This window comes from Purpureocillium takamizusanense, chromosome 11, assembly GCF_022605165.1.
Source record: "Purpureocillium takamizusanense chromosome 11, complete sequence".
Classification (NCBI taxonomy): Eukaryota; Fungi; Ascomycota; class Sordariomycetes; order Hypocreales; family Ophiocordycipitaceae; genus Purpureocillium; species Purpureocillium takamizusanense.
The window spans coordinates 653,128-675,968 of NC_063078.1; the positions used below are offsets into that span (position 1 = coordinate 653,128).

Genomic DNA, 22,841 nt, shown 5'->3' on the forward strand with positions numbered 1-22,841 from the left:
AGGCCCGCTATTCTCACGAATCACGTTATGCTGACCATTCATACCACGTCACTCTCTCAATTATCGAATAAATACAGCTCCTATTTCCATCTCACGCTTTCGACTGCGCTGCGAACAGGCGACATGCTTCCATGTGTCCAAATTTGTGTCACGTGTGAAAGGGTAGGTAACCAAGTGCTCTCGGTCTGCCATGGCGTTTTCTGTCGCTCGAGCCTTTTGCGCCCTCGGCCAATCTTTCACCGTAGCAAGTTCACAGTATAACATCTGAAGAGCAATTGATTGAAATGTAGTGATATACTCACTTTCCGCTGCTTCTCTCCGCCTGTAGTTTCCGGTCTTCCTCCTCGGTTTTGGGAACCGTGACCAGGCTCGACGCCACAGTGGCGTTGAGCTTGCGCAAGACCTGGGTGAAGTCCAAGTCAGCTCCCCATCCAGTTCGTTCGTCGGAGACATCACGAGCTCGCATCGCCAGAACATACTCACCCCACTGATGCCGCCTTCTTCGGGAAGCTTGTCGTTCCACCGATCCTCCACCTTTTCGATCTTGCCATCCGACCCAACGTAGATCTTGAGCACGCTGTCCATTACCTGCTCCTTGTTGATGCCCCTGAGGACGTACTTGTTCGTGAGCGAGACCTCAATCGGGTTGCCTCCCGAGGTGACCAGGTGGGACTGGATGGCGATGGGGTTGAACAGCGACGCCAGTCCGTACCACTGGGCGGCGAACTTGTCGTATCCCTGCGCGTAGGCGATGGGATCTTGGAACAGCGCGGTGGGCTGCCAGAGAGACAGATGCTTGAGAGACGGGCGCCCCTCGAATAGCTGCGTGACGGAGGGGTCAGCAGCCATTGCGTATACTGTACAAGTCTGCGAATATTATTTTTTTGCATTCATGGGGTCTACATACATCCAAGACGGACCCAACAATGACCTTTTGCTCGTCGCTCAGGCTCTGCTCGTCGGCGACGCTGATGTTCCTGTTCTTAATGCCAACCGAGTCGAATGTCGGCTTGGTGCCCTCAGCAGCTGAAGCGTACGTCGCCATTGTATTTCGGAGTAGACACCGGCCGCGATGCTTGACTGAGGTGTACGAAACTGGAGAGCGACGTGCAAGGTGTGCCGCCAAAGGTAGCATTTATAGCGGTGGGCCTTCAAATGGCTAATATGATATATTCTTTGAATAGTCCAGATATGCGCGTTTGCGCATTCAATCGGGTCATTATGTATATATTGGGTAGCGTCTTGACCCTGGCGTCATGTGTCGTAGTGTCAAACCGTTGATGATGTCGTCGACTCTATCGACTCTACTGACGTCATGATGCTGCGTGCCGGGCGCGCTCTGCGGCAGTCACCGGTCGGCAACCTGATTTCTTGATCACGACGCACGAATGACACAGAATGCATTGATTGCGATTCTGAATGATGCGGAGGGCTGGGCGCATATACTGTTGCGTAATGACATGCAGTATAAGTAATGATGCTTCACTGCGCGGACTGGACAATCTAGGCCGCGCACCGAGGCGCAGTGGAATGGAGCCAAAAAAGCGATAGCAAGCTATATCCAAAAGACAAGCACATAATATTTGCCATCGTGTGGGAGAATGCGTATTCTTCTATTCGAAAATGTCGTTTTGCGCCCCGTCCATGAAGCCCATGCGCTGGTTGTACGTTGGCGACTGACCGTTGGGCGGGTCGACGTTGTTTCCCTCCGCCTCTACAACTTCACGTCAGCAACTACCACTCGCTCAAACTCACTCATCTCAGGGATATCTCCCAGGTCATATGGTGTCCACTCACGATGCCAGACCATCATCTGTTTCGCGCCGGTGACGCACTTGGACGGATCGTCCTTGCACCATACAGGTGCCTTGGGCGCCGCAAGCTTCTTGCTCGAGTTGCTGCCCGTTACTTCGCACCGGTGATCCTGCATGTACATGTTCGGCTCGCCGCCTGAATCCCTTATTAGCTCGCCGCCAGTGCATGTTGTTTTGAAGGCTGGGAGTTTGGTGGCTCAGGAACACGTACACCCATCCGGGACCCAGAGCCATGCGCAGTAGCATCCCTCCTCCGGGCAGGCAGGGAGGTCTGCAGGAACGTCGTACCAGGTCTCTCGAAAGAACGGGGAGCTAGCGCGACTGTCAGCGACGACGACGACGACGACGAACTGTGAACACCGGGAGGCGCAGATAGGAGAGGACGGGGCTCGTACTAGTAGCGGACAGAAAAGACGACGAGGTTGTCCATGCTGACCTTGGACAGGTCGCTCTCATAGCAGGAGGCTCAAAGTCCAAAGGCTGGAAATCCCGCGACAGTGGGTCATCCGAGCTGTCGGACTCGTATGTGGTTGGTGCGTTCGACTCCGTATGAAGCAATGTTGTCTGGCTGGTGACCATCGTGTCCGCCGCCGACGCCTCGATTGTGAAGCTCGCTACCAAACCTTCCGCGTTTTGCGACGGTGAGGCGTCGGTGTTTCGGGGTAACCTTCCGTTGGCTTCCTCAATGGCATTGTCTCGCTGTTTCTTTGCCCAGTCCCGCAGGTTCCGGTACGCGCCAGCACCTCGTCGGAAGGTATCGGCATCCCCAGTTAGGCCCCATGTTTTGATTTGTGTCATGACAAAGCCGCATCCTCTGTTTAGAACAGATGCTAGGATAGGGTGACTCATGCACATTTTCAATTGTCCTCCGTGGTAGACAGAGATAATAGCATAGGCCTTATTGTCGAGTCTTAGGAGTGCTCCGTTATAACACTCTTATCGGGTCGTAACTGATAACGATCCGATCCGTCCGGACCCTTTACCGCTAGGGAGTAATTAGGCACTATAGGGAGACCCTACTGTATAGATGGCATTATCATCCTGTTTAATTGACTGCGAATAGTTCTGTTGAGCTGCTCGGGCGCGCGCCGTAGTAGAGGTCGGGGTTGCCCGGCATAAGCGTACCATCCGTCAACTGGTCAAGGTTGGTGAATGGGATCTGGCCGGAAATACTCTTCCTATCTCCTGCATTGCCCTCTATGACCGGGATCACAGTTATTATGACGTCTCTTTCTTTGGCTGTATGGGTATCTGTATGTTTAAACTTGCGGAAGTCGTCGCTTGTAAACTTGGAAGGAGAGAGCGACCCCCTAGGCGCGGCTAGGATCTGGCGTATCTCATCTATGTTGTCAGGTTCTGGCGGCAAACGACCATCCAGGTATTCGTATCCGTAAGGCAAAATGTCGTGGTCGATCAAGTGTTGTTGGAAGGCGCGGTCGTATAGACCAGTACTTTTCGTGCTCGTTGTGTTCGGGGTAGTAGTGTTTTTCGACGGGGAAAGGTATCCGATACTGCTCAATCATTAATAGCGGATCAGGAAAGAGATTCTTGCGCTTACCCCTCGTATATCCCGCAAGTTAGGACCGCCTTATCTGGCAGAACGTTGGAGCTGCCGTAAATAAGCTGGAGATAATTGCTCGACGAAGCGACGGCCGGGGATTGTTCGTCGCGTTGCACGGCCGTAGTAGTTTCGGGTCTTCTGGCTATAAGTGATTTGCGCGTCCCTCCGCTGTGACTCTCGTAGCGCCCTCCGTGAGAGCGGGATGACTGATAATCGATCCTAGAATCTCGGTGGAGGAAATGCGTGGTCGAGCTTGTGCTTCTTGTGCAAACGGCCGTCCGGTTCGTGTTCGGTTTCACGCGCAGCTGAAGGTGCGTGGCGCTTGCGTAGATCAGACGTGCGTCGACCTGTGAGCGAACCCTCGAAAATACCCGACCTTGTCTTTTCCCTCCGGGGGCCCTCCGGGGGCGCCTGCGGCGAGCTTCCCCCTGCCGGGGGCTTTCCTTCCTGGTCAGTAGCGGTCATAGACATTAGGACGTCACGATCGTCGGGAATGGCTTCATATTGGCAAGAGACGGTTAACAGTCGGCAATTCAGCGACCAAGGGCCGAAGCGTATTTCTCAATGGACCAGTAGCCCGATCGACGGACAATCCCGCAACCTTAATCAATCCCATAAAGAAGCAAAGCTGGCAGCTGCGCTCGCATCACTACGTTCTTGCTTAACAAGAACTATGTTTGACGGCTTGGTAGATGGTCATGGCGAAGCGGCGCTTTTTAATTAGAGACGATAGTTGATAGATACCAGCCAATAGCCGTCCGCAACTACGCCCTGTCTACGAGTACTTGTCTACGAGTATCTGCCTACGATTGCAACGCCATGATGAGAGACACGGGGTTCTGCAGCATGGTCTGGCTCCACGCAACAACCTCCTTGCTGTCCAGCGCCTTCCCCAGAAGCCCCACGGTGATATAGCACTCCAGCATGGACCAAGCTCGTAGCTGGAATATGCTGAAGCTCGACACGTGCGGCAGCTCCTGTCCCCGCCACTCGCTCTCCACGGGGAAGATCTTGCGCAGCGTCCCTACAATCCCAGACCTGCACGCCCTGGACGCTCCGAGATGGGACGCGCTGCAGCCGCCGGTCCCGGGGCACTCGTTGACCTTGCACATGTAGTGGTGCACTAGATCGTCCCTCGAATAGTCATACGGGGGCCCGGAGAGGGCCTGCTCGCTCGGGCTTTTGCGCATTCACGCAAAGTTTACGCCCAGGCGCTGCTCCAGAAACAGCAGCCAGTAGACAAGCTTACCATGCCACGACTCGATGGGGATGTCCACCGCGGCGGCGTAGCCCGCGGGCATGTCCCTGACGCACGTTTCCAGGAACGCCTTGGCCTCGTCCCTCGACCCGGAGCACTGGCCCTTCTTCACCGTCGCCAAGACTTCGCATGGCACGATGGGGCAGAAGCTGCTGTAAGCCAGCTCTGGCTCTGCTGCGGAGCTGTCTACGGCTTGCATTTTCTGGATGCGTTTGGTGAAAAAGAAACGAGACGCTTGTGTTGTGTTGGGGTACGTCTCCTTGGAGCTGCGTCGCTATCTAAGTGAAGTGTCTATGGCTCGGTTCAAGCACAACAGTGATTCAGATACACAATAAATGTCTGGGGGGCTAAGATATGTTTACGAAGCGAGGGTTGTTAGAACTGATGGCTAAAGATATGCCTTACGAACCAAGCGGTGATACAATGAGCTCTGCAACCCGCCGTTATATAGTGAAGGGCCAAGCATACTCGGGCTACTGATGCAACAGTGATTAAGTGATGTTGTGGTCAAGTCATGGGTAGTACGACATAGACTCTCAATAGTGAATCACTTTTCAGGCTATGCGTCATGATCTTGTGTGATAACATTTGACGACACACCTAGTCCTCGACTGACAGCGTTTTGGGACGGCGAGTTTCATGACCGGTATCCAGACTCGTGGCAAATACTCTCGGATAGAAGACGCCGTCATAATGTACGGCCTTATTACACAGAGATGTGTATAGGGAGAAAGACACCGGCCGCGTCAGGAGCATCAAGTTTGTCGAGTGTCAATCAACAGAGCCTATATTCGATCCTATAAGGAAGCAGAAACCAACTCCAGTGCTATTCAATTAGTATAGGAGAGCCATTGTCCGCTTCCGCAAACTGATTCCTATCTAGCCACTCCCCAAGTCCCCGCGCCTGAGCCATCCATCGTTCGCCCGTTCCGCACATGCACCTATCAGGCAACTGCCTGTCCCAGTCCAAAACGCGAGCCGCACTTGCGACGTCTAGCCGTCGTGTGTGATCTGGATGAAACGACGGCAGCAGCACTCCGCTTGCTATATGATGGTCGCCTGTGCGATAACTTCGAAATGTCGTGGGCCTATTAGAAATGGGATCGGCCGTGGGATTCCAAGGTCCAGTCAGGGCCAACAGGCTGGATGGAGCTGACGGTCGACCCGAGGAGCTAACAGGCGCAATGCGATATCAGAGAGCAAAATTTCGCAAGTCTCACTGCCCAAGGCTTGGTTTGTTGAACTCGTATCAGTGTGCTGGGGGGAGAGGGCGCTCCCGTCGTGGTGGCGGGTCGAAGCGCCCTCCCAGGACACGAACGCGCAAACCGCGCCTATAACTCATGCCACGGCCACACGACGCCCTCCGGCAACGATGTGCATCTGAAAGTTGAGATTGAATTCTGCCATCTGACGCCAAAAAAAGGATGCGCACGCACCCCGAATGAGTGGAACGCACGCTCGGCGTGACCGTATCATTTGTAGATGATTCTCACCACTATAATTGGAGAGATTCGACCCCTCTTCACGAGTGCCGTTCCCCTACTCTCTTGGCATGATTCAACGGCCAAATTTTCGCTCTCGGCTCTGCGATTGCACCTCAAGCCCGGTGCTGCAGTAAGTTAAGATCCGGCTTCCACCCCTCCCACTTGCGACACCCGTGGAACTTGAACAAATGCTGCCACATATGATCTTTTCGTGAAAAGCTTCGATCCTGGACCGCGCGCTTGGAACAAGCCTCGAACTCATGAGATTGTACATGCTCCTCGCTAGGCGAAGCCTGGCCACAGAAAATGCATTCAGGATGATCATGGCCAAGGCGCCACAGGATGAAAGGCTGACCTTGAGGTAGGGGAACCGCGCAAATCCAGGAGACGTCTCCCGGAGCATGGACAGATCTCTCGTGCCGCATCCAGTCATACTTTTTTGAGAAGGCGCGTGAACAATATCCGCAGACAAAGGTTCGCGGCTTCGACTTCCTCGCTCTAGAGGATGACGAGTTCGTCCATGGCGGGTGAGATTGATCGTCGAAGCTCTGACCCGAGTGCGCGGCATCGCTGTTGGCGGAGCGGTGTGAGTAATTTGACGAGGCGGACGCTTCGGATGAGTAGTGGTGCGCTGAAGGAGCGAAGAACATGGAGTCGTCGCTAGCGGATGAGCCGAGAACAGCCGTGGTGAAGTTGTCTGTTCCCTCTCCGAGCTCTGCCTGATTGACGCCCGAGTCCAGAGCGTTTTGTATCACAGACTCAGACACGGGCTCGCTCTCCGGAGGGGAGTGGCGCCATCTCTCAAAGGGCGTCATGCTCGATAGCAAGGACCTCGGCATTGGCGAGCCGGTGCGGAAGGTTGCATTGTTTATCATGGGTTGATTCGAGAGCCGATGACGGCGACGGGCGTTGGTGAACCAGTTGATGACTTGGGTTCTACTCAGACCAGATTGGTCGGCCAGGGCAGACTTTTCGTCGTCCGTCGGGTAAGGGTGTCCGAGGTTGGCGGAGAACCAGTCCCGAAGGACCTGTGTCTTCCGGACGGATCGGGAGCTGGACCTCTTGTTCGAGACCGTGGCGATGGGCGCTGCCGTAGCCTCGGCGGCGGTGGTGCCGGCGATGGGCTGGCCCCAAGACGCTGGGTCGTCCTCCTCGTTGACCCCGTGCAGCTGGCCAATAACGGGCGAGGTGGTTTCAAAATGCGATGGATGTCTCTTGGAGCGCTCAGCAAGACTGCACTGCCGGAACAGAGCTACACAGCTAGAGCACGAGTGGACGGGGTTTGGATTGGCCGCGGTTGTGTGCAGCATGAAGCATTGCAGTCGCAATCGTCGGCAGTGCGTGCACGGCTGCGCGGGTCGCCATGCGCCGTTCTTGAGGAAGAACTCGGCCATGCCCGGGTGCTCCGGCCGGCCGTCGAGCCCTGTCCCCGGTCCGGGGGACAAGACCGTCGCGAAGTCGGATGCCTGGAAGCCGAGACTTGGGTCGACGGGGTCGAAAGCCGACAACGACGCCGGCCGAAACGGAGGCATGGCGCCTGGGTCGGCATCGTCTTCGGCGCCAAAAAGAAAGGCGTCAGGCCAGTCGAGGTCGGCTACGCCGACGCCATGCAGGCCAACATCGTCCAGACCGGGTGTTGTCGTCGCGCCCTCCGGACCCGAAGCGGGCACAGCGCGGGGCTCGTCGCCGGTCGCAGCAAGTCCGGGCGGCGGCGGCGGCGGCGGCGGCCCAGCGGAGGCGCCGATGTCTCCCAGGAAAAAAGCATCGTGCAGTGACATCTGCACCGAGTAGCGGCGGCAATGCGGACGGGCCGAGCTTTACATGATAAGTCCCCCGAGGAATTCCAGCCGGGAGTTGTCGAAGGCGAGATGATGTCCGCTGTCGCTCCTGCTCGGTTCAGCCATGCGGCGGCGATGACTGATGTTCTGGAAGCTAATAAGGTAAGGTCGGCTCACTGGGCCATGTCGGTCGCGCCTTACCCAGCACAGGGCTCCAGTTCAAAGCGGCTTAGCGGCTTTTCGGCTGTCCTGACGGTTTTAATTTTTACTGCCGTCGCGCGAGGGGTGAGCCTAAAGAAATGCCCGAAAGCCAAGCCAAGCCAAGCCAGTCCCTTTTCGTGGTGGCGGCGGTGGAACTTGGGCGACGGCGGCTCGGTTCCCCTAGTAGCCTTCTATCACTGTGTCGAGAAGGCGCCTATGCGCCAATAATGTTGGCGGAAGGCGCGCGACGTGCTGTAGTGGCTCCGGCACATCAAGAAAAGACATAAAATAGCATCACTTGCGCGTGCGAGCTGGCTTGGACAACAAGTCGTTCCTGTGCTGTTCAATCTTTAAGTGCCAAGTTCGTACGCATACATAAACGGCCCGCAAGCCGGCAATGCGTGCTTGAAGAAAATTTAAAGGGCCACGGCCTCGAGTGCATTGCATTGCATGCATTACTGGCATCAATCAGTCCGACTCCAATTCCCACCATGGGCTCCATCCCTAAACACCACGTTGCGCCCACGTTACCCGCCATGTCCTCCCTTCGTCGCCCCCTGCTCTTCAATGAGGCCGCGAAAACATGGACTGCCCCGGTCGCCCTCACCGCCGAGGAGAAGCATGCCATTGACACGTTCCACGGCCAGTTTCCTGGCGGGCCGACGCGGCTAGTCAGTCTCGACGACATCGCCTGCGAGCTTGGCGTAGCGGCCGTGTACCTCAAAGACGAGAGCCACAGGTTTGGCCTGCCGGCGTTTAAGATCCTCGGCGCCTCCTGGGGTACATACCGGGCCCTCGCCAGGCGGCTCAACCTTGCCATTGACACGCCTCTGCCCGCCCTCAAGGAGGCACTTGCAGGCGAAACAGTCACCCTTTATGCTGCGAGCGAGGGCAATCATGGACGAGCTGTTGCTCGGATGGGGTCGCTGCTCTCCATTGCGGCGGAGATTCACGTACCTCATGATATGCACAGGACGACCAAGGAGGCACTCGAGAATGAGGGGGCCAAGGTTGTTGTCAATAGCGGCACCTATGATGACGCACTCGAGACGGCCAAGAAGGCTGCCGAGAGCGAGGGCGGAGTGCTGGTACAAGACTTTTCTTTTCAAGGCTACGAGGATATCCCCAAAGTATGCCCAACCTAAGCCCACTAAGATGCTTTGATGCTAATCCTTCATAGTGGATCGTCGACGGTTACATGACGATGATGCGAGAGATCGACACGCAGCTCAAGGACAGCCCTCCCAGCCTTGTAGTGTGCCCCGCGGGAGTGGGCTCGTTTGCCCAGTCCGTCGTTTCCCACTTCAAGCGGCAAGGAAGTCGCGCCAAGGTGATGACGGTCGAGCCCGACACGGCAGCCTGCGTTTACAAGAGCATCCGGAGCGACGAGCTTGTCACGGTACAGACGCACGCGACCATCATGGCTGGCCTCGACTGCGGGACACCCTCGCCTATTGCTTGGCCAATTCTCAAGGCTGGCGTCGACGCTTGCTCGACAGTTTCGGACTGGGAGGCCCACCAAGCCACTGAGTATCTCACGACTCAGGGCGTGTTCCCCGGAACGTGCGCTGCCGCGCCCCTTGCCGCCGTTCGACGCCTGACCAAGGGCGACAAATCTAGCTTAGGGCTTGACAGAAACTCCGTGGTGGTACTGTTATGCACCGAAGGCTCAAAGGAGTATGAGACACCGATGGATGTGTCGATGGATGATGCCGTGGAGCTGACACAGGCTCTCGTCCGCATCAACTCCGCGAACCCATCACTTGGATCAGTCCCTGGCCCCGGGGAATCTGAAATCGCTCGGTTAATCGCGGCTTGGCTAGAACACCGCGATATCGAGACCCACTGGATCGAGCCTACCAAGGGTAGGCCATCGGTTGTGGGCGTTGTGCGTGGCTCAGGGGCTGGCAAGAGCCTCATGTTCAACGGCCACATCGATACGGTAACAACACTTGGGTACGACGACGATCCGTTGAGCGGCGAGATCAGGTGTGGGAAACTCTACGGTAGGGGCGCCGACGATATGAAATCCGGTGTCGCCGCCGCCTTGGTGGCGCTCGCTGCGGCCAAGACGCAGAACCTCAGGGGCGATGTCATCTTCACCGGCGTCGCAGACGAAGAGGCCATGAGCATAGGCACTGAGCAAGTCCTCGAGACTGGCTGGCGCGCCGACGCTGCCATTGTCAATGAGCCAACGGGCGAACTTATTGTCCACGCCCATAAGGGTTTCGTCTGGGCCGAGGTGGACGTTCACGGCGTCGCTGCCCACGGCTCTCTCCCTAGCGCCGGCGTTGACGCCATTACAAAAGCCGGCTACTTCCTGGTGGAGTTGGACAAGTACTCGGACAGGCTGCTTCAGGGCTGGGACGACCCCGTCATGGCGCCGACCGTCCATGCGTCGACCATCAAAGGCGGCGAGGAACCGTCCTCGTACCCGGCACTCTGCACTGTGGTGCTCGAACGACGGACCGTGGGCGGCGAGACCCGAGGGACGGTCGAGTCTGAGCTCCGGAACATCCTGGACAAGCTCTCCAAGAGCGTCAAGGATTTCCAGTACGACCTGCGCATCACCTTTGACCGCCCTCCCTTCGCCATTGAGACGGACCATCCCTTCGCTGCGCTAGTCAGCGACATCGTCTCCGAGTCACTAGGGAGGAAGGCGAAGTTTATCAAGGAGCCCTATTGGACAGACTGCGCTCTCCTCGCATCCAAAGGTATTCCCGTCCTCCTTTGGGGCCCAAAGGGAGATGGCCTCCATGCAAAAGAGGAATGGGCAGATGTTGAATCCATACAGCGCGTTGCCAAGGTACTGAGTAGAGTTGCGAGCAGATTTTGTTCCTGATAGGTAGAGCTGGGAGCCGCACAACAGCGGCAACTCACGATTCTTCGATCAGGTGGTTGCCTTAAAATGTAGCCTTTCCCGCAAGACGTGGTCTAGCGTCAGCCACACAATGCTCGCTCGATGATTTCTGAACGAGCAGTGAGCCGCATTACAACTCAAAAAGAAAGGCGCCCGCCCAATTATATGAAGCCAAAGCGCAACTCCAGTTCCTCATGTCCTTGGTCGGCTGCATTCTTTGTCCAACGCCGCGGCGACGACCTCGCCGAATCGCTCCGCAGAATGCTTCGCAGCCTTGACAGGGTCATGCATGATGGCCCAAAACGTCCCCCGTATCTCCTTCGTGGGGCTCAACCCAGTAGCCGACTGATACCCCATGGCCTCCAACGCCGTGTGCACCGCCCGCGTCAGCCGTCGCTGCGTCAGGTTGCGCACCACTGCCGGTCCGGCGCCGAAGGTCGTAACCATGATCCACAGCGGCTGCTCGCTGGCCTTGCGGGCGTAATCGGCCTTCTTCATCGCAACGAGCGGGTGGCCGCGAGGGTCGAACCATTGCAAGTCGTGCGGGTGAAGGATATGCTTCGGGCTGAACGCCAACGAGACATTGAAATCCTTTCTGACCTTTTGCAGATCCGGGCCGGCGAAAAATTGACTCATCCTTCCATTGTCGGGCTCGATGTCGTGCTTGAGGAAGAAGATCCAGTTCTCGCGCGTCGTGAGAAGCTTGCCGTCGTTCATGACGAAGGACTTGACTTTCTCAGGCACATATCGCCTCACGCGTTGTTGGGTCTTCGGCTTGTTGTCAGGCGTCCTCAAGGGGGCGGCGGCGGCGGCGGTCGAGGCGAGGCGCAGCGGCGCAAGTGATGATGAGGCGAGTTTCCATCGCAAACCCCCGGCAGCCCGTGCTACCTCCATGACGCGCGCGAAGAGGGTACCGGCGGCCGCGTCTCAGTCATCTTCGCCACGCCAAGGCGTCGCCGAGCTTGATGGGTTGTCGGTGGCGTTCCTTTGAAGATGCGGAAGCCTTGGGCGCAGCGTGCTGCTCGTCGGGTTCGTGCCAAAAAAAAAAAAAAAAAAAAAAGACTGACGGAACGCGTGCTGTGAAACAGTCACAACTGCGACAGGGGTCGCGCAGGGTGGAAGAAGCGTTCCATGGCCCGCAGTCGTCAGGCCGCCAGTCAGTGGCTGCCCTGTTCCTGGCTGCGCTGCGATTAGGTAATTACCATGCATGGGTGGCACTCAGACAGCGCCCATGCTAGCGAAATACAGCTTGAGCCGGGCAAAAGTCCCGCTGCCCTAGGTACTTGCATAACTTCACACTTCGAGATTTTCGCACACACACACCTAACATGTCATTCTGCGGCGCCCCCTTGCTTGAGTCATCCGCGCACGAAAGCTTTCAGGCGCCACAATGCACAACAAAGCCCCATCCATGAGAGCCCAACCCGCTGAAAGAGAGGTAGCATTACCGAGCTGCCCAGCGGGTCAGTCGACGGCCAAACCGCCCGCCCCCACCACAGCGCTTGCCGTGAGTAACAAAGCCAACCAGCAGGTGAAAGGGCCACACCACCCGACACCACCTCCCTCCCCCCTCCAGTACCTCATACCGCCAGTGTCGTCCTCCACAACTTTTTCCTCTTGCAACGTCTCTGCACAACCCATCGAGCCGCCCGCCATCCTACGAGGACACCAGAAAAACCACTCGAACAGGACACGCGACCGCCGCAGACGCAAATATGCCCAAGAACAAGGGAAAGGTGCGATTTCATGGCCCCTTTTTGCAGCGCGGGTTGGGCTCATTGTGTGTGGGCGGCGGGCGACGACGACGTCGTTGTTTTGCCCCGCCCCCACCACGGCGGCCGCACCGCCGCGCAACGCAACGCAAACCAGTGCTGTCGCGACGTTCGCTAACCCAAGTCGACACACGCTACAGGGCGGCAAGAACCGCAGAAGAGGAACAAAGGAGAACGATGATCAGCGTCGAGAGCTGACGTTCAAGGAGGACGGCCAGGAGTATGCCCAGGTCATCAAGATGCTTGGCAACGGTCGCCTCGAGGCCCTGTGCTTTGACGGCAGCAAGCGTCTCGCCAACGTACGTCTTGGCCCCGCGCAGCAGCGCCCCCCTCATTTCCCCCGGCCTGTGCATCACCACATGCAGGCGGGGGGCGGTCAAACAACAATAACGACAACAAGAACACCCTGGCTGCTATGACAGAAGGGAGGCTGACTTGACTACTCTAGATCCGTGGCAAGATGCGAAAGAAGGTTTGGATTAACCAGGGCGACATCATCCTTCTCTCCCTGCGCGATTTCCAAGACAACAAGGGCGATGTCATCCTCAAGTACACCGCCGACGAGGCGAGAACCCTCAAGTCGTACGGCGAGCTGCCCGAGCACGCCAAGATCAACGAGACCGACACCTTCGGCCAAGGCGAGGACGGCGAGGCTTACTTCGAGTTCGGCGATGCCGACTCGGAAGAGGAGTCCGACGTCGAGGGCGGTAAGAAGGAGGTCGACATTGACGACATCTAAAACCCTGCTTTCCTGGACGGCGGCCCTCGGCCTGCGCCTTGTCCCGCGCAGCCTCTACCCTGTCCGGCACCCCGGGGACCATGTAGCCGCTGCTTCGACGAAGCGGCTTTCCTTGGGCGGCGGGGGAACTACACACTGTCTTCTCTCTCAAACCCTTCGGGCACTGGTGCTCCGCTGGGTCCCACGACAGTATTTGGAGCGGAGGTTGGACGACCGTGGTGGGAGAGACGTCACGGCTCGTCAATGTTGTTCATGTCTTTCGTTTCGCCTGATAGTTATGAATATGAGAATTGCGTCGTGTCATGAGGCATGCACATTTTCGTTTCACGTTGTTCGCGCATTCATGTTTAAACCGCATTTGACGGCTTTTGACTTGTTCTGTGGCCTATCATACTGGAAACGCGGCCTACAGGACAGAAATGCTGGGCAAGACGCCCAGCTCTGGCGAACGGTGCTGCGTAGCCGACCCGAGCCCATGATCAATCATGCCATGTCGTGCTAGAGATACGAGAACGGCCAAGCTCAGAAGGAGTAGGGACCTCAGTCCACGGACACTCGCGCTTCTGCCAGCGACTCATCAGAACGTAAGAGGGGGTACACTGTGAGGTGCTCACGTGTGGTGGTGGTGAGCAACGACCAGCGGTGGGTGATCCACCATCCATCACTCATTCTCCGTCAGTTGGTGTTGGCCTACCACTCGTCGTCGTCGTCTTCATCGTCTACACTGCATTAGTGGCCATCGTAACCAAGTTCCATGCTCAGCAGCCAACTTACCACTCTTGCTAACTTTCTCCTTTCTCTTCTGCAAAGCTGCAGCCAAGGCGTCGGCCATGCCACCTCCACCAGCACCAGGAGTAGCACCAGCGGGGGGTAGGCCACTGCCATGGGGCCCCGTGTCGCTGCTGCCTCCAACTTGGGCCCCGCTTCGATCTCGTATCTGGGTCCTATCGACCTTCTTGAGGGAGCCAATGCCACCTGCTTTCTGAATATCTCCCAGCATAGCCGACCGCCCCTGATCCGTGGAGGACAAAGCTGGAGCAGGCACGCCAGAAGAGTACCCCGAGTCCCTGTTGGGAGGCAGAGGAGGTGGTGGAGGCGGGCCGCCGCCAGAAGATGATGGCATCGGCGGTGGTGGAGGGGGAGGCGGTGGAGGACCATTGGTTGATGAGGATGGCATCGGCGGCGGAGGGGGAGGAGGTAGAGGAGGGCTACCAGCTGGCGAGGATGGCATCGGCGGCGGGGGGGGAGGAGGAGGGGCGTTCGACGACGGCAGGGGTGGAGGGGGAGGGGGGCCGGCTGCGCTCGGTGGAGGGGGAACGGGCCTTGAGCTCGACGGCGGTAAGGGGGGAGGCGCGTTTCCGGCCGGTACCTTCGGTGGCAGCGGGGGCGGCGCCGGTGCATGGCTGGACGGGGCGCCATGGCTATCATTGTTTCTCGGAGGAGGAGGAGGCGGTACTGATCCACGGCTCGGCGTAGGCGGCGGGATCCGCTGACCACCAAAGGCCGGCGGAACGTGGAATTTATGGCTCGCGTTCTCGGGCTCAAGCGGCGTTTTGGCTGGTCTTGGCGGGGGCGGTGGACCAGGAACTGCCACAGGTGCCGGCCTGGGCTTCTCCTGATGAGCAAACTTGCCAGCGTCGGGAAGAGGGGGAGGAGCGTTGAATCTGGGTCGGGGGGGAGGCGACGGCTCCTTTGGTGGCGGGCTCGGCTCGTTCGATGGAGGCTCGATCTTGCCAGATCGCCGAGGCGCCGGAGGTGGTGGCGGAGCCCCTCTCCTCACCGACGAGGAGGGCGACGGTGTACTGGAGGCACCAGCAGGAGGCGGAGGGGGAGGCGGCGCCCGTCCAGCTCGTGAATCGTGACCGTTTGTAGGAGGCGGCGGAGGCTGTGCCGGCGGTCCAGGAGCTGCTTGAGAACTCGTCTTTGCCTGCTCTTCCCTCAAAAAGTCCACGATGAACTCCTGGTTATCACGAATGAAATCGTCGGTGAGTCCTTTGTCCTGCAGGTCTTGGCCGAAATGCTCACGCCAGAGAGGGTCGAAAGCATCCAGCAACGCGAACTCGGAGGGCGGCGGGCCGCCATTCAGACTGAGCGAGGATATTGTCGGGTGCATTGGCGGCGGAGGAAGGTTCGCCTGAGTGGCTGGTGGAGGCGAAGGGGCAGACGAGTGTCGATGGAACAGCCCGCCCAATAGGCTGTGCTTATGAGTCGGCTGCGAGCCACCTCCAAAAGGCTGAGATCTCGTGGCGCGACTTGCATTCTTCTCACGTTCGTCCATCTTCTTCTTGAATTGCTTTGCTTCCTTCTCGTCCACAAAGCTCAGCCCTGCGAGACACTCTTCTAGCTCGAAGGTATGGAAAAAGGTCCGATCCTGATTGTAGTGCCATGCGTCGAATATTTCCTGGTCCCAGATGACTCCACGCCCGGAGGGCTAGTCGTAGTTGTCAGCTCCAACTCGAACATCACGGGCGCCGCCAGACTCACTGATATGTCTACCATCTTCAACCAGTAGGTATGTCCGACAAGGTCGTTGGCCAACACTACGGCTCCTTGAAGGCCAGTGTACGTCCATTTCGAGCGGTCTGGATACGCCACGTATAGTCTGGCCACCGCCACAGCCTGGATTTTGTTGGACTGCTTGGGGACGAACCGCTTTACGGTGTCCTTGTCTTCGTCGTTTAATATCGAGGGCATGGTTGCGAGGCCTGACCTGGCGGATGTTCGACGGAGGTGGCTGACGTGTCGCTTCTCAACGATTGCGGTCTGCAAGTGGGCGCAGAGGGCGACTTTCAGTGCGTCATGCGTTCACCGTGAAGCTCGGAGGTTGGCGCTCGTGCCTCGAAGCCCGCGGGCAGTCGACGGACGGATTGTCGCTCGACTCGCTTGGCGCCTGGGAGGCAGCCGCGTATATTAGCAAGCGCCTCGGCAGCAAATGGGCGCCTGGGCCGTCGAACGGCGCTTGGCGCTGCGAAGGATTGCAGACGTCGCAAATGAAGTAGAGGGGCGCTGATGCAGGCCCGCTCGATTGACCCGTTCGACTTGGGGTTGGCCGCTGGCTGTTGCGGAGATGAAGTGGTGAGGTGAGGCCCGGGGACTCCAACCGTGGTGGTGTGTGTGCCTGCCCGCTCGGTCGCTGACACTGGCTTGCTTTGAACGTACAAAGTACCTTCCAGAGCCCACTCCAGCTGCCACGCTAACTGCTAGACTACCACTCCAGCCACGGCGGGTGAATCAGCACAGCCACGCGTCGCGGCTGCTGTCGTCATCTCGCGGAGCAGCGTCGAGGGTCTTCACCGGGGCGATCAGGCACGGAACAGAAAGCAAGCGACGCGACTTCTGGTTTCGTTTCAGGGCCGCCGGTACATGCAATCAACGCCACCGCTTGTCGTTTGGCAAGGCGACCAAGTCCGTGTCCCATTACGAAGCACGGAGTGCGAGCTAAGAAGAGATATCTGACACCGCCTTGGACACTACGGTGCAATTATGATCAATCTCGTGTATTTATTTCGTATCAGGGTCACGTCACTATGTCTCCTCCCGCAATAGACGCTTCCAATAGACAGCGCAGTAGTCATACATCACGGCCACCCGACCAGGCGAGCAACAGCTCACTTGTTCAGAGCAGCCTTTCTCGCCTCTCGGTCCTCCTTAGTACCCTCTTGCTGGGGCAGCTCTTGCGTTCGTGCCGGGCCCGGATGCGCGTTGAACGGAGCAAACTTGGGGTCCACGCCGGTCTCCTTGATGGGCTGGACCTTGAACTCCTTCTCGCCCTTGGGGATGTCAGTCAGTACATGAGTGCCGAGCGGTTGGGTCCACCAGGTGGGTTATCGCAATCGCACCTCGTTCTTCTTCTGCTGGTCCTTGTCCATGTTGAGGTTGCGAAGTGTATACTGCGGTCTAGAGTGTATTCGTAAAGTGATGTCGCAAAGTTGCAAGCAGAGATGGCGAAGCTGGTTGTACCGCAGGAGGGGCTCGACCATATTTGTAGACGTGCCTGCCCCTCCTCCTTCAGAGGGATGACGTCTTGCTGAGACGAATCCGACAGCAGAGGCTACACCTAAGTGTCGCCCCTAGGCATTGGCTGGCTTCCCGTCGCAAGTCGTAAACTTCCGGGGACCACTACGCAAGTCCCGCCTGCGGGTGCCGCCGACGCAGCTGGAATGTTGGCAGGACCAATGGGTGGGTGCGGCGGCCTTCCAACCTTCTGAAGCCGGGAGCGGTGCCCGGCCAGTGACATCAACTCCGCCCTGGGCTGTCGTATCGAGAGGCGCCATAACGATAGGCCATCTACATCCGCCTCTATGGACTTGTATCGTGGTCAAGTTCCTGTCTAATCTACATAAATAGTAGAATATTCGTAGTACATCTATCTCCGTTCTTGTGCGGCTGGGCCGAAAGAAGTCGAGAGCAGATGCAACATTCATTCTCCGGTATTGATAGTGCGTAGACTCCGGCGCCTCTCAAACCAGACGCAGCTCAGTGATCTGGGCCGGGCAGTGGAGGCACGGGTTACAGCAGACTGGATGCCCGTTCCAGGGCGTTGCCAGCAGCGAGCCAGCGCGCAGGAGGTCTCCACTGGGCCTTGCAGTGGCATTGCGCGGGTACCCCAACCTTGTAGCTTGCACTAACGCAGCGACGGCCTCCATGTCGTCAGCTACAACTCATTGTTGACTGGCTGAACTTCACGGCGACTCACACTCCATGAACGGTCAACACACCCAACAACGAGCCTCGGCTTCATCGCGCCCTGCATGTCGGCCAGCAATGCCCCTCAGCCAGTGAAACTCTCGCTGCCCTTGGTAAGGCACCTCACTGTCGGCAGAGCTATTTACGCAGCTGACCGACCGACCACGCACGCAACAGGAATATCAGCAGAACCTCTTCCAGGAGCTCCGTGCTGAAGATGAGCTGGTCGTCCTGGCCCGTGGGCTGGGCCTCATGCGCCTGGTGACAAACCTTCTTCACTCCTACGACGCCGCCGGCAACAACCTCATAGTGGTTGTGGGTGCCGATGAGCGTGAAAATGGCTGGATCGGCGAGGCTCTGGCGGAACACGCCGCCATCAGCGCGTCACCTCGTGCCCGGGGCTTGACCGTGGTCAACACCGATTTCCAGAGCGTCGGTGCGCGCGAGAAGATGTATTCCGGCGGAGGCATATTCAGCATCACCTCGCGCATACTCGTCGTCGACCTCCTCACCGGTCTTCTTAATCCGGAAACCATCACCGGCCTTATTGTCCTCCACGCGGACCGCGTCATCGCAACATCTCTGGAAGCCTTCATTCTGCGTGTGTACCGGCAGAAGAACAAAGTCGGCTTCCTCAAGGCGTTTGCGGATAATCCGGACCCGTTTACGATTGGCTTCTCGCCGCTCACCACAATGATGAGGAACTTATTCTTGAAGAAGGCCTCGCTTTGGCCTCGGTTCCATGTTACCGTCGCGCAGTCTTTAGAAGGCAAGAAGAAGGCGGAGGTGATTGAACTGGAAGTCCCCATGACAGACTCCATGAAAGACATCCAAAACGCAATCATGGAATGTGTCGAGGTCAGCATTCACGAGCTGAAAAAGGGCAACAGCGGTTTGGAGATGGAAGACTGGAATTTGGATAGCGCTCTGCTCAAGAACTTTGACACCATGGTCCGTCGCCAGCTGGACCCTAATTGGCACCGGGTCAGCTGGAAGACACGCCAGATTGTCAATGATCTGACGGTCCTTCGTGGGCTTCTGAACAATATATTGACATACGACGCCGTGTCATTTCTTCAACATCTCGACACCATTCACGCTGCTCATTCTCCGCCACCGGGTTCCACGCGTCAAACCCAGTCGCCGTGGCTGTTTCTTGATGCGGCTCAGACTATATTTGATACAGCACGGAGGCGCGTGTATTCCGCGAATCCCAAGGCCGTATCGCAAGGCCAAAGCATCGACTCTCTTCGCCCGGTCCTCGAGGAGCTGCCAAAATGGGGTATGTTGGCCGAGGTTCTGGAAGAAATCGATCGGGATCTCTACTTCGAGCCTCCAGCCAAGGACGACTCGAACGGGACCATTTTAATCATGTGCTCCAACTTGGACACCTGCAGGCAGCTGCGCGACTACTTGCAGACAATGCACGTCAAACCCAAGGTAGAGAAGCCGGAGGAGGACGATGTCGACGGCGAAGAAGCCCACAAGGCCTCTGGAGCGTTTATGATGAGGAGACGGTTACGAAACTACTTGCTCTGGAAGAAGCAATTTGCTCAAGTCAGCGCAACTCTTTTCGCCGAGAACCAAAAGGCGCTCAACAGCGCGTCAGACTCGCGGCCAGGGCGTGGCGGTATGCGCGGCGGTAAGCCTCCTTCCAACAAACGGCGGCGAGTGCGAGGTGGCGGTAACATGGGCATATCCGCTGGTCGAGCGGACAACGGCGTTATTGCTCAATATTTCGAAAAGCCCGGTGAAGTCGCGGACCTCATGGCCGAGGTCCAGATAACAGAGGAAGAGGCTCAACAAAAGGAGGATATTGTTGCAGATCCCCTCGAGGATATGGATGACTATTTTCAACTCTACGACATGCAAGACCTTGTGGTTGTGCACGCCTACGACGGCGACCAGGATGAGCACGTTCTCGAAGAGGTCAAACCGCGATATCTCGTCATGTACGAGCCAGACGCCTCGTTTATCCGCCGCGTGGAAGTCTACAGGTCGTCGCACAACGACCGAAACGTACGGGTGTACTTTATGTACTACGGTGGTTCGGTGGAGGAGCAACGATATCTGGCCTCGGTGCGGAGAGAGAAGGATGCCTTCACCAAGCTCATCAAAGAACGCGCCAGCATGTCACTGGTCATGACAGTAGACCCGCACGGCATCGAGGACCCCCAGGAAGCTTTCTTGCGCACCGTCAATACAAGGATCGCAGGCGGCGGCAGGCTAGCCGCGACGGCGCAACCGCCACGTGTAGTGGTTGACGTGCGAGAGTTTCGGTCCTCACTGCCATCACTTCTGCATGGACGGTCCATCATCATCGTGCCATGCATGCTCACAGTCGGCGACTACATCCTATCACCACATATCTGCGTTGAACGCAAGTCAATCAGCGACCTGATATCGTCTTTCAAGGATGGCCGCCTGTATAACCAAGCCGAGACCATGTTCATGCACTACAGAAACCCAATGCTCCTGATTGAGTTCGACCAGAACAAGTCGTTCACGCTGGAGCCTTTCGCCGACCTCTCGGGCAGTCTCAGCAGCGTGGCGCCCTCCAACGTCTCGTCCGACCTCCAGTCCAAGCTGGTGCTGTTGACGCTGGCGTTTCCGAAGCTCCGCATCATCTGGTCCTCGTCCCCGTACCAGACGGCCGAGATTTTCGAGTCGCTCAAGGCGCAGGAAGAGGAGCCCGACCCCATCGCTGCGGTACAGGCCGGCCTCGACAAGGATATGAAGGTGGAGGACCAGGCGTTCAACCAGGAGCCGCAGGAGATGCTCGCAGTCGTCCCCGGCGTGACTCCGCAGAACATCAAGAACATCGTGCTGGAGACGGAGAATATTCGGGAAGTGGCCAACATGACGCAAGGGGAGCTGGAGCCGCTGGTGGGCAAAGCTGCCGGCAGATCCATATACGGCTTCTTCAATCGCAATGTCATGGAAGAGGAAGAATAGCGCGGTACGTGGAGCGGTTGATGCCCACACTCAAAGAATCTACATCACGAGAACAAAAAGGGCCACGAGTAGGTAGCCTGGCCGTTTACAAAACCAACATTTGGGTATTAATGAACATTGTATCGTTCCAAAAGCGCAAGGGGTATTCTGCAGTAAGCACCTTGCCACTGTCCCTGTTTATCCAAAACTTTCATCTCTCATCGTATCCGACCCGCAGCCTGCCTGCCTGCCTGCCTACCCATCCTTCTCCTTTCGTAGAGTAGGGGAGGGTTCTTCTTGACCAACACTACACATGACTCCTCCTAGTTCTTCTGCCGCCGCCGCCATGTCTCCGGCCGCCGCAGTAGCCGCACGTCAGGAACGAAACGATGATGCCGCAGAACGTGACAATGCCGCTGATGATGGCCTGGAGGATGCCGCCGATGCCGCTGATGACGGCCATGATGCAGCTGCCAATCGTCTGCAGGGCAGATCGGATCTGTTTGTCCCAAGTTTTCCTGTCAGCAATGATTCGGGGAGGGGGGGAAATCGGGCGGTGAGCGCCCGCCCGCCGGCAGTGGGATCATTTGTTCTACATACGCAGGAGAGAACGCCACCCATGTTGGCGATGTGGATGTGGACTGGGTGCGTGTGAAGTTGATGCAACGTAGTGCGTGCGAAAGCGCCTTGTCGTTTCTGTAGATTTTTGGATGGGCTTTGGTGTATGAAGTGGTGGAAGGAAACCGTAGTGTGGTATGTGGATGTTGAGGCGAGGTTGTATGTGTATGTAAGTCCGAGAGACTAGAAGCAGCAGCAGCCCTTGGGATTCATATACGATAGCCGAGCACGCCCTGGCCGGGACGTGTGAACCACAACATCATCATCGTCGTCACCGGCTCGTGCATGCGCAGGCGCCAGGGTCTCACCCACGTACCACACACACAGACACAAGGCCCCTGTGACGTCAACATCCTTTCGGTTGGGTGTCAGTGCCGAGCACGTTCCCGCCCCCATGCCCCTCGTAGGACCAGGACCAGGACCAAACAATGGGCAAAACAGTTTTCCTCGATCCCCGATCTCCCGTAATTTTTTCTCTCCTCTCGCCCCACGCTTTGACGTGTGATATCGGCCCCCTCCCCCCGGTGCATCTGCTCCGGCGACGCCCTGTCACCTGCCCTGCCCACTGTTCCTGCCACTGCGAGACACCCAGTCGGGCGGGCCTGCCAGTGGCTGGGCCGGGGGCCACCACCCAAACAAACCCAGACCCAGAAGACCCAGACCCAGACGGGGGGTTATTGTGGCGTCACCATGCCGGGCCATTGACGTGTGCGGCTCTCATGCCTTGATTTTGGGGACCGGCGATCACGTCGAATCGGGCAAAATCTCAGACAATTCACGGAGCACAGCACGGCCATGCCCCCAACGGCTCGCCGTCATGCCGCATGCCGCCGCCTCAACGGCTGAGATGCTACTTCGTACGCGGGCCCCGGGAAGGATTGTCAAGTCGGGCGGCAGGCGGCTAGACACATGGGGTTTTCGGTATTGGCAGTTTGCGGCCTGGGGGTGGGGGGGGCTGGTAGTAGACCGTTTGGTGCGCGCTCGTGGCGTAGTTCGTTCGCTACGTTCTACTACAATCGACAGCGGCCTTCGTTCGGCCCGTGACGTCAGGCTGCAGAAACCCACGCTCCCCAGCACGGCACTTGGACAGCAGATCACACTACGTAGGTACTGCCCTCGACTAGTAGTGACCACCA

General features: G+C 57.7%; 11 protein-coding genes across 11 annotated transcripts; 4 read left to right on the top strand and 7 right to left on the bottom strand.

Annotated features, from left to right (window-relative positions):
* Positions 1–79: 79 nt before the first annotated feature.
* Positions 80–1,235, bottom strand: JDV02_010105 (uncharacterized protein). Its single transcript, XM_047991821.1, has 3 exons — positions 908–1,235; positions 484–822; positions 80–403 (listed from the first exon to the last, which is right to left on the bottom strand). The coding sequence occupies exons 1-3, from the start codon at positions 1,133–1,135 to the stop codon at positions 299–301; spliced, it is 672 nt and encodes a 223-aa protein (XP_047847834.1). The 5' UTR covers positions 1,136–1,235; the 3' UTR covers positions 80–298.
* Positions 1,236–1,613: 378 nt separating this feature from the next.
* On the bottom strand, positions 1,614–2,244 carry JDV02_010106 (uncharacterized protein; the record flags this gene model as incomplete). Its single annotated transcript, XM_047991822.1, has 4 exons — positions 1,614–1,714; positions 1,798–1,950; positions 2,026–2,126; positions 2,210–2,244. The coding sequence occupies 4 exons, from the start codon at positions 2,242–2,244 to the stop codon at positions 1,614–1,616; spliced, it is 390 nt and encodes a 129-aa protein (XP_047847835.1).
* A 1,934-nt stretch (positions 2,245–4,178) lies between these two features.
* Positions 4,179–4,832, bottom strand: JDV02_010107 (uncharacterized protein; the record flags this gene model as incomplete). The annotated part of the gene is made up of 2 exons (XM_047991823.1): positions 4,179–4,498; positions 4,625–4,832. The coding sequence occupies 2 exons, from the start codon at positions 4,830–4,832 to the stop codon at positions 4,179–4,181; spliced, it is 528 nt and encodes a 175-aa protein (XP_047847836.1).
* Positions 4,833–5,399: 567 nt separating this feature from the next.
* On the bottom strand, positions 5,400–8,032 carry JDV02_010108 (uncharacterized protein). Its single transcript, XM_047991824.1, has one exon. The coding sequence runs from the start codon at positions 7,893–7,895 to the stop codon at positions 6,231–6,233; it is 1,665 nt and encodes a 554-aa protein (XP_047847837.1). The 5' UTR covers positions 7,896–8,032; the 3' UTR covers positions 5,400–6,230.
* A 374-nt stretch (positions 8,033–8,406) lies between these two features.
* On the top strand, positions 8,407–11,615 carry JDV02_010109 (Diaminopropionate ammonia-lyase). Its single transcript, XM_047991825.1, has 2 exons — positions 8,407–9,226; positions 9,277–11,615. The coding sequence occupies exons 1-2, from the start codon at positions 8,588–8,590 to the stop codon at positions 10,936–10,938; spliced, it is 2,301 nt and encodes a 766-aa protein (XP_047847838.1). The 5' UTR covers positions 8,407–8,587; the 3' UTR covers positions 10,939–11,615.
* Positions 11,149–11,850, bottom strand: JDV02_010110 (uncharacterized protein; the record flags this gene model as incomplete). The annotated part of the gene is made up of 1 exon (XM_047991826.1): positions 11,149–11,850. The coding sequence occupies one exon, from the start codon at positions 11,848–11,850 to the stop codon at positions 11,149–11,151; it is 702 nt and encodes a 233-aa protein (XP_047847839.1).
* A 537-nt stretch (positions 11,851–12,387) lies between these two features.
* Positions 12,388–13,794, top strand: TIF11 (Translation initiation factor 1A). The gene is made up of 3 exons (XM_047991827.1): positions 12,388–12,692; positions 12,869–13,027; positions 13,177–13,794. Exons 1-3 carry the CDS (start codon positions 12,672–12,674, stop codon positions 13,465–13,467), a joined length of 471 nt encoding a protein of 156 aa, XP_047847840.1. The 5' UTR covers positions 12,388–12,671; the 3' UTR covers positions 13,468–13,794.
* Positions 13,703–16,638, bottom strand: JDV02_010112 (uncharacterized protein). Its single transcript, XM_047991828.1, has 3 exons — positions 15,952–16,638; positions 14,242–15,898; positions 13,703–14,186 (listed from the first exon to the last, which is right to left on the bottom strand). Exons 1-3 carry the CDS (start codon positions 16,159–16,161, stop codon positions 14,158–14,160), a joined length of 1,896 nt encoding a protein of 631 aa, XP_047847841.1. The 5' UTR covers positions 16,162–16,638; the 3' UTR covers positions 13,703–14,157.
* A 302-nt stretch (positions 16,639–16,940) lies between these two features.
* JDV02_010113 (uncharacterized protein) lies at positions 16,941–17,559 on the bottom strand. Its single transcript, XM_047991829.1, has 2 exons — positions 17,307–17,559; positions 16,941–17,237 (listed from the first exon to the last, which is right to left on the bottom strand). The coding sequence occupies exons 1-2, from the start codon at positions 17,445–17,447 to the stop codon at positions 17,076–17,078; spliced, it is 303 nt and encodes a 100-aa protein (XP_047847842.1). The 5' UTR covers positions 17,448–17,559; the 3' UTR covers positions 16,941–17,075.
* Positions 17,560–18,137: 578 nt separating this feature from the next.
* Positions 18,138–21,251, top strand: rad16 (DNA repair protein RAD16). The gene is made up of 2 exons (XM_047991830.1): positions 18,138–18,266; positions 18,331–21,251. Exons 1-2 carry the CDS (start codon positions 18,219–18,221, stop codon positions 21,106–21,108), a joined length of 2,826 nt encoding a protein of 941 aa, XP_047847843.1. The 5' UTR covers positions 18,138–18,218; the 3' UTR covers positions 21,109–21,251.
* A 149-nt stretch (positions 21,252–21,400) lies between these two features.
* Positions 21,401–21,742, top strand: JDV02_010115 (uncharacterized protein; the record flags this gene model as incomplete). Its single annotated transcript, XM_047991831.1, has 1 exon — positions 21,401–21,742. One exon carries the CDS (start codon positions 21,401–21,403, stop codon positions 21,740–21,742), a length of 342 nt encoding a protein of 113 aa, XP_047847844.1.
* Between the last annotated feature and the right edge of the window lie 1,099 nt (positions 21,743–22,841).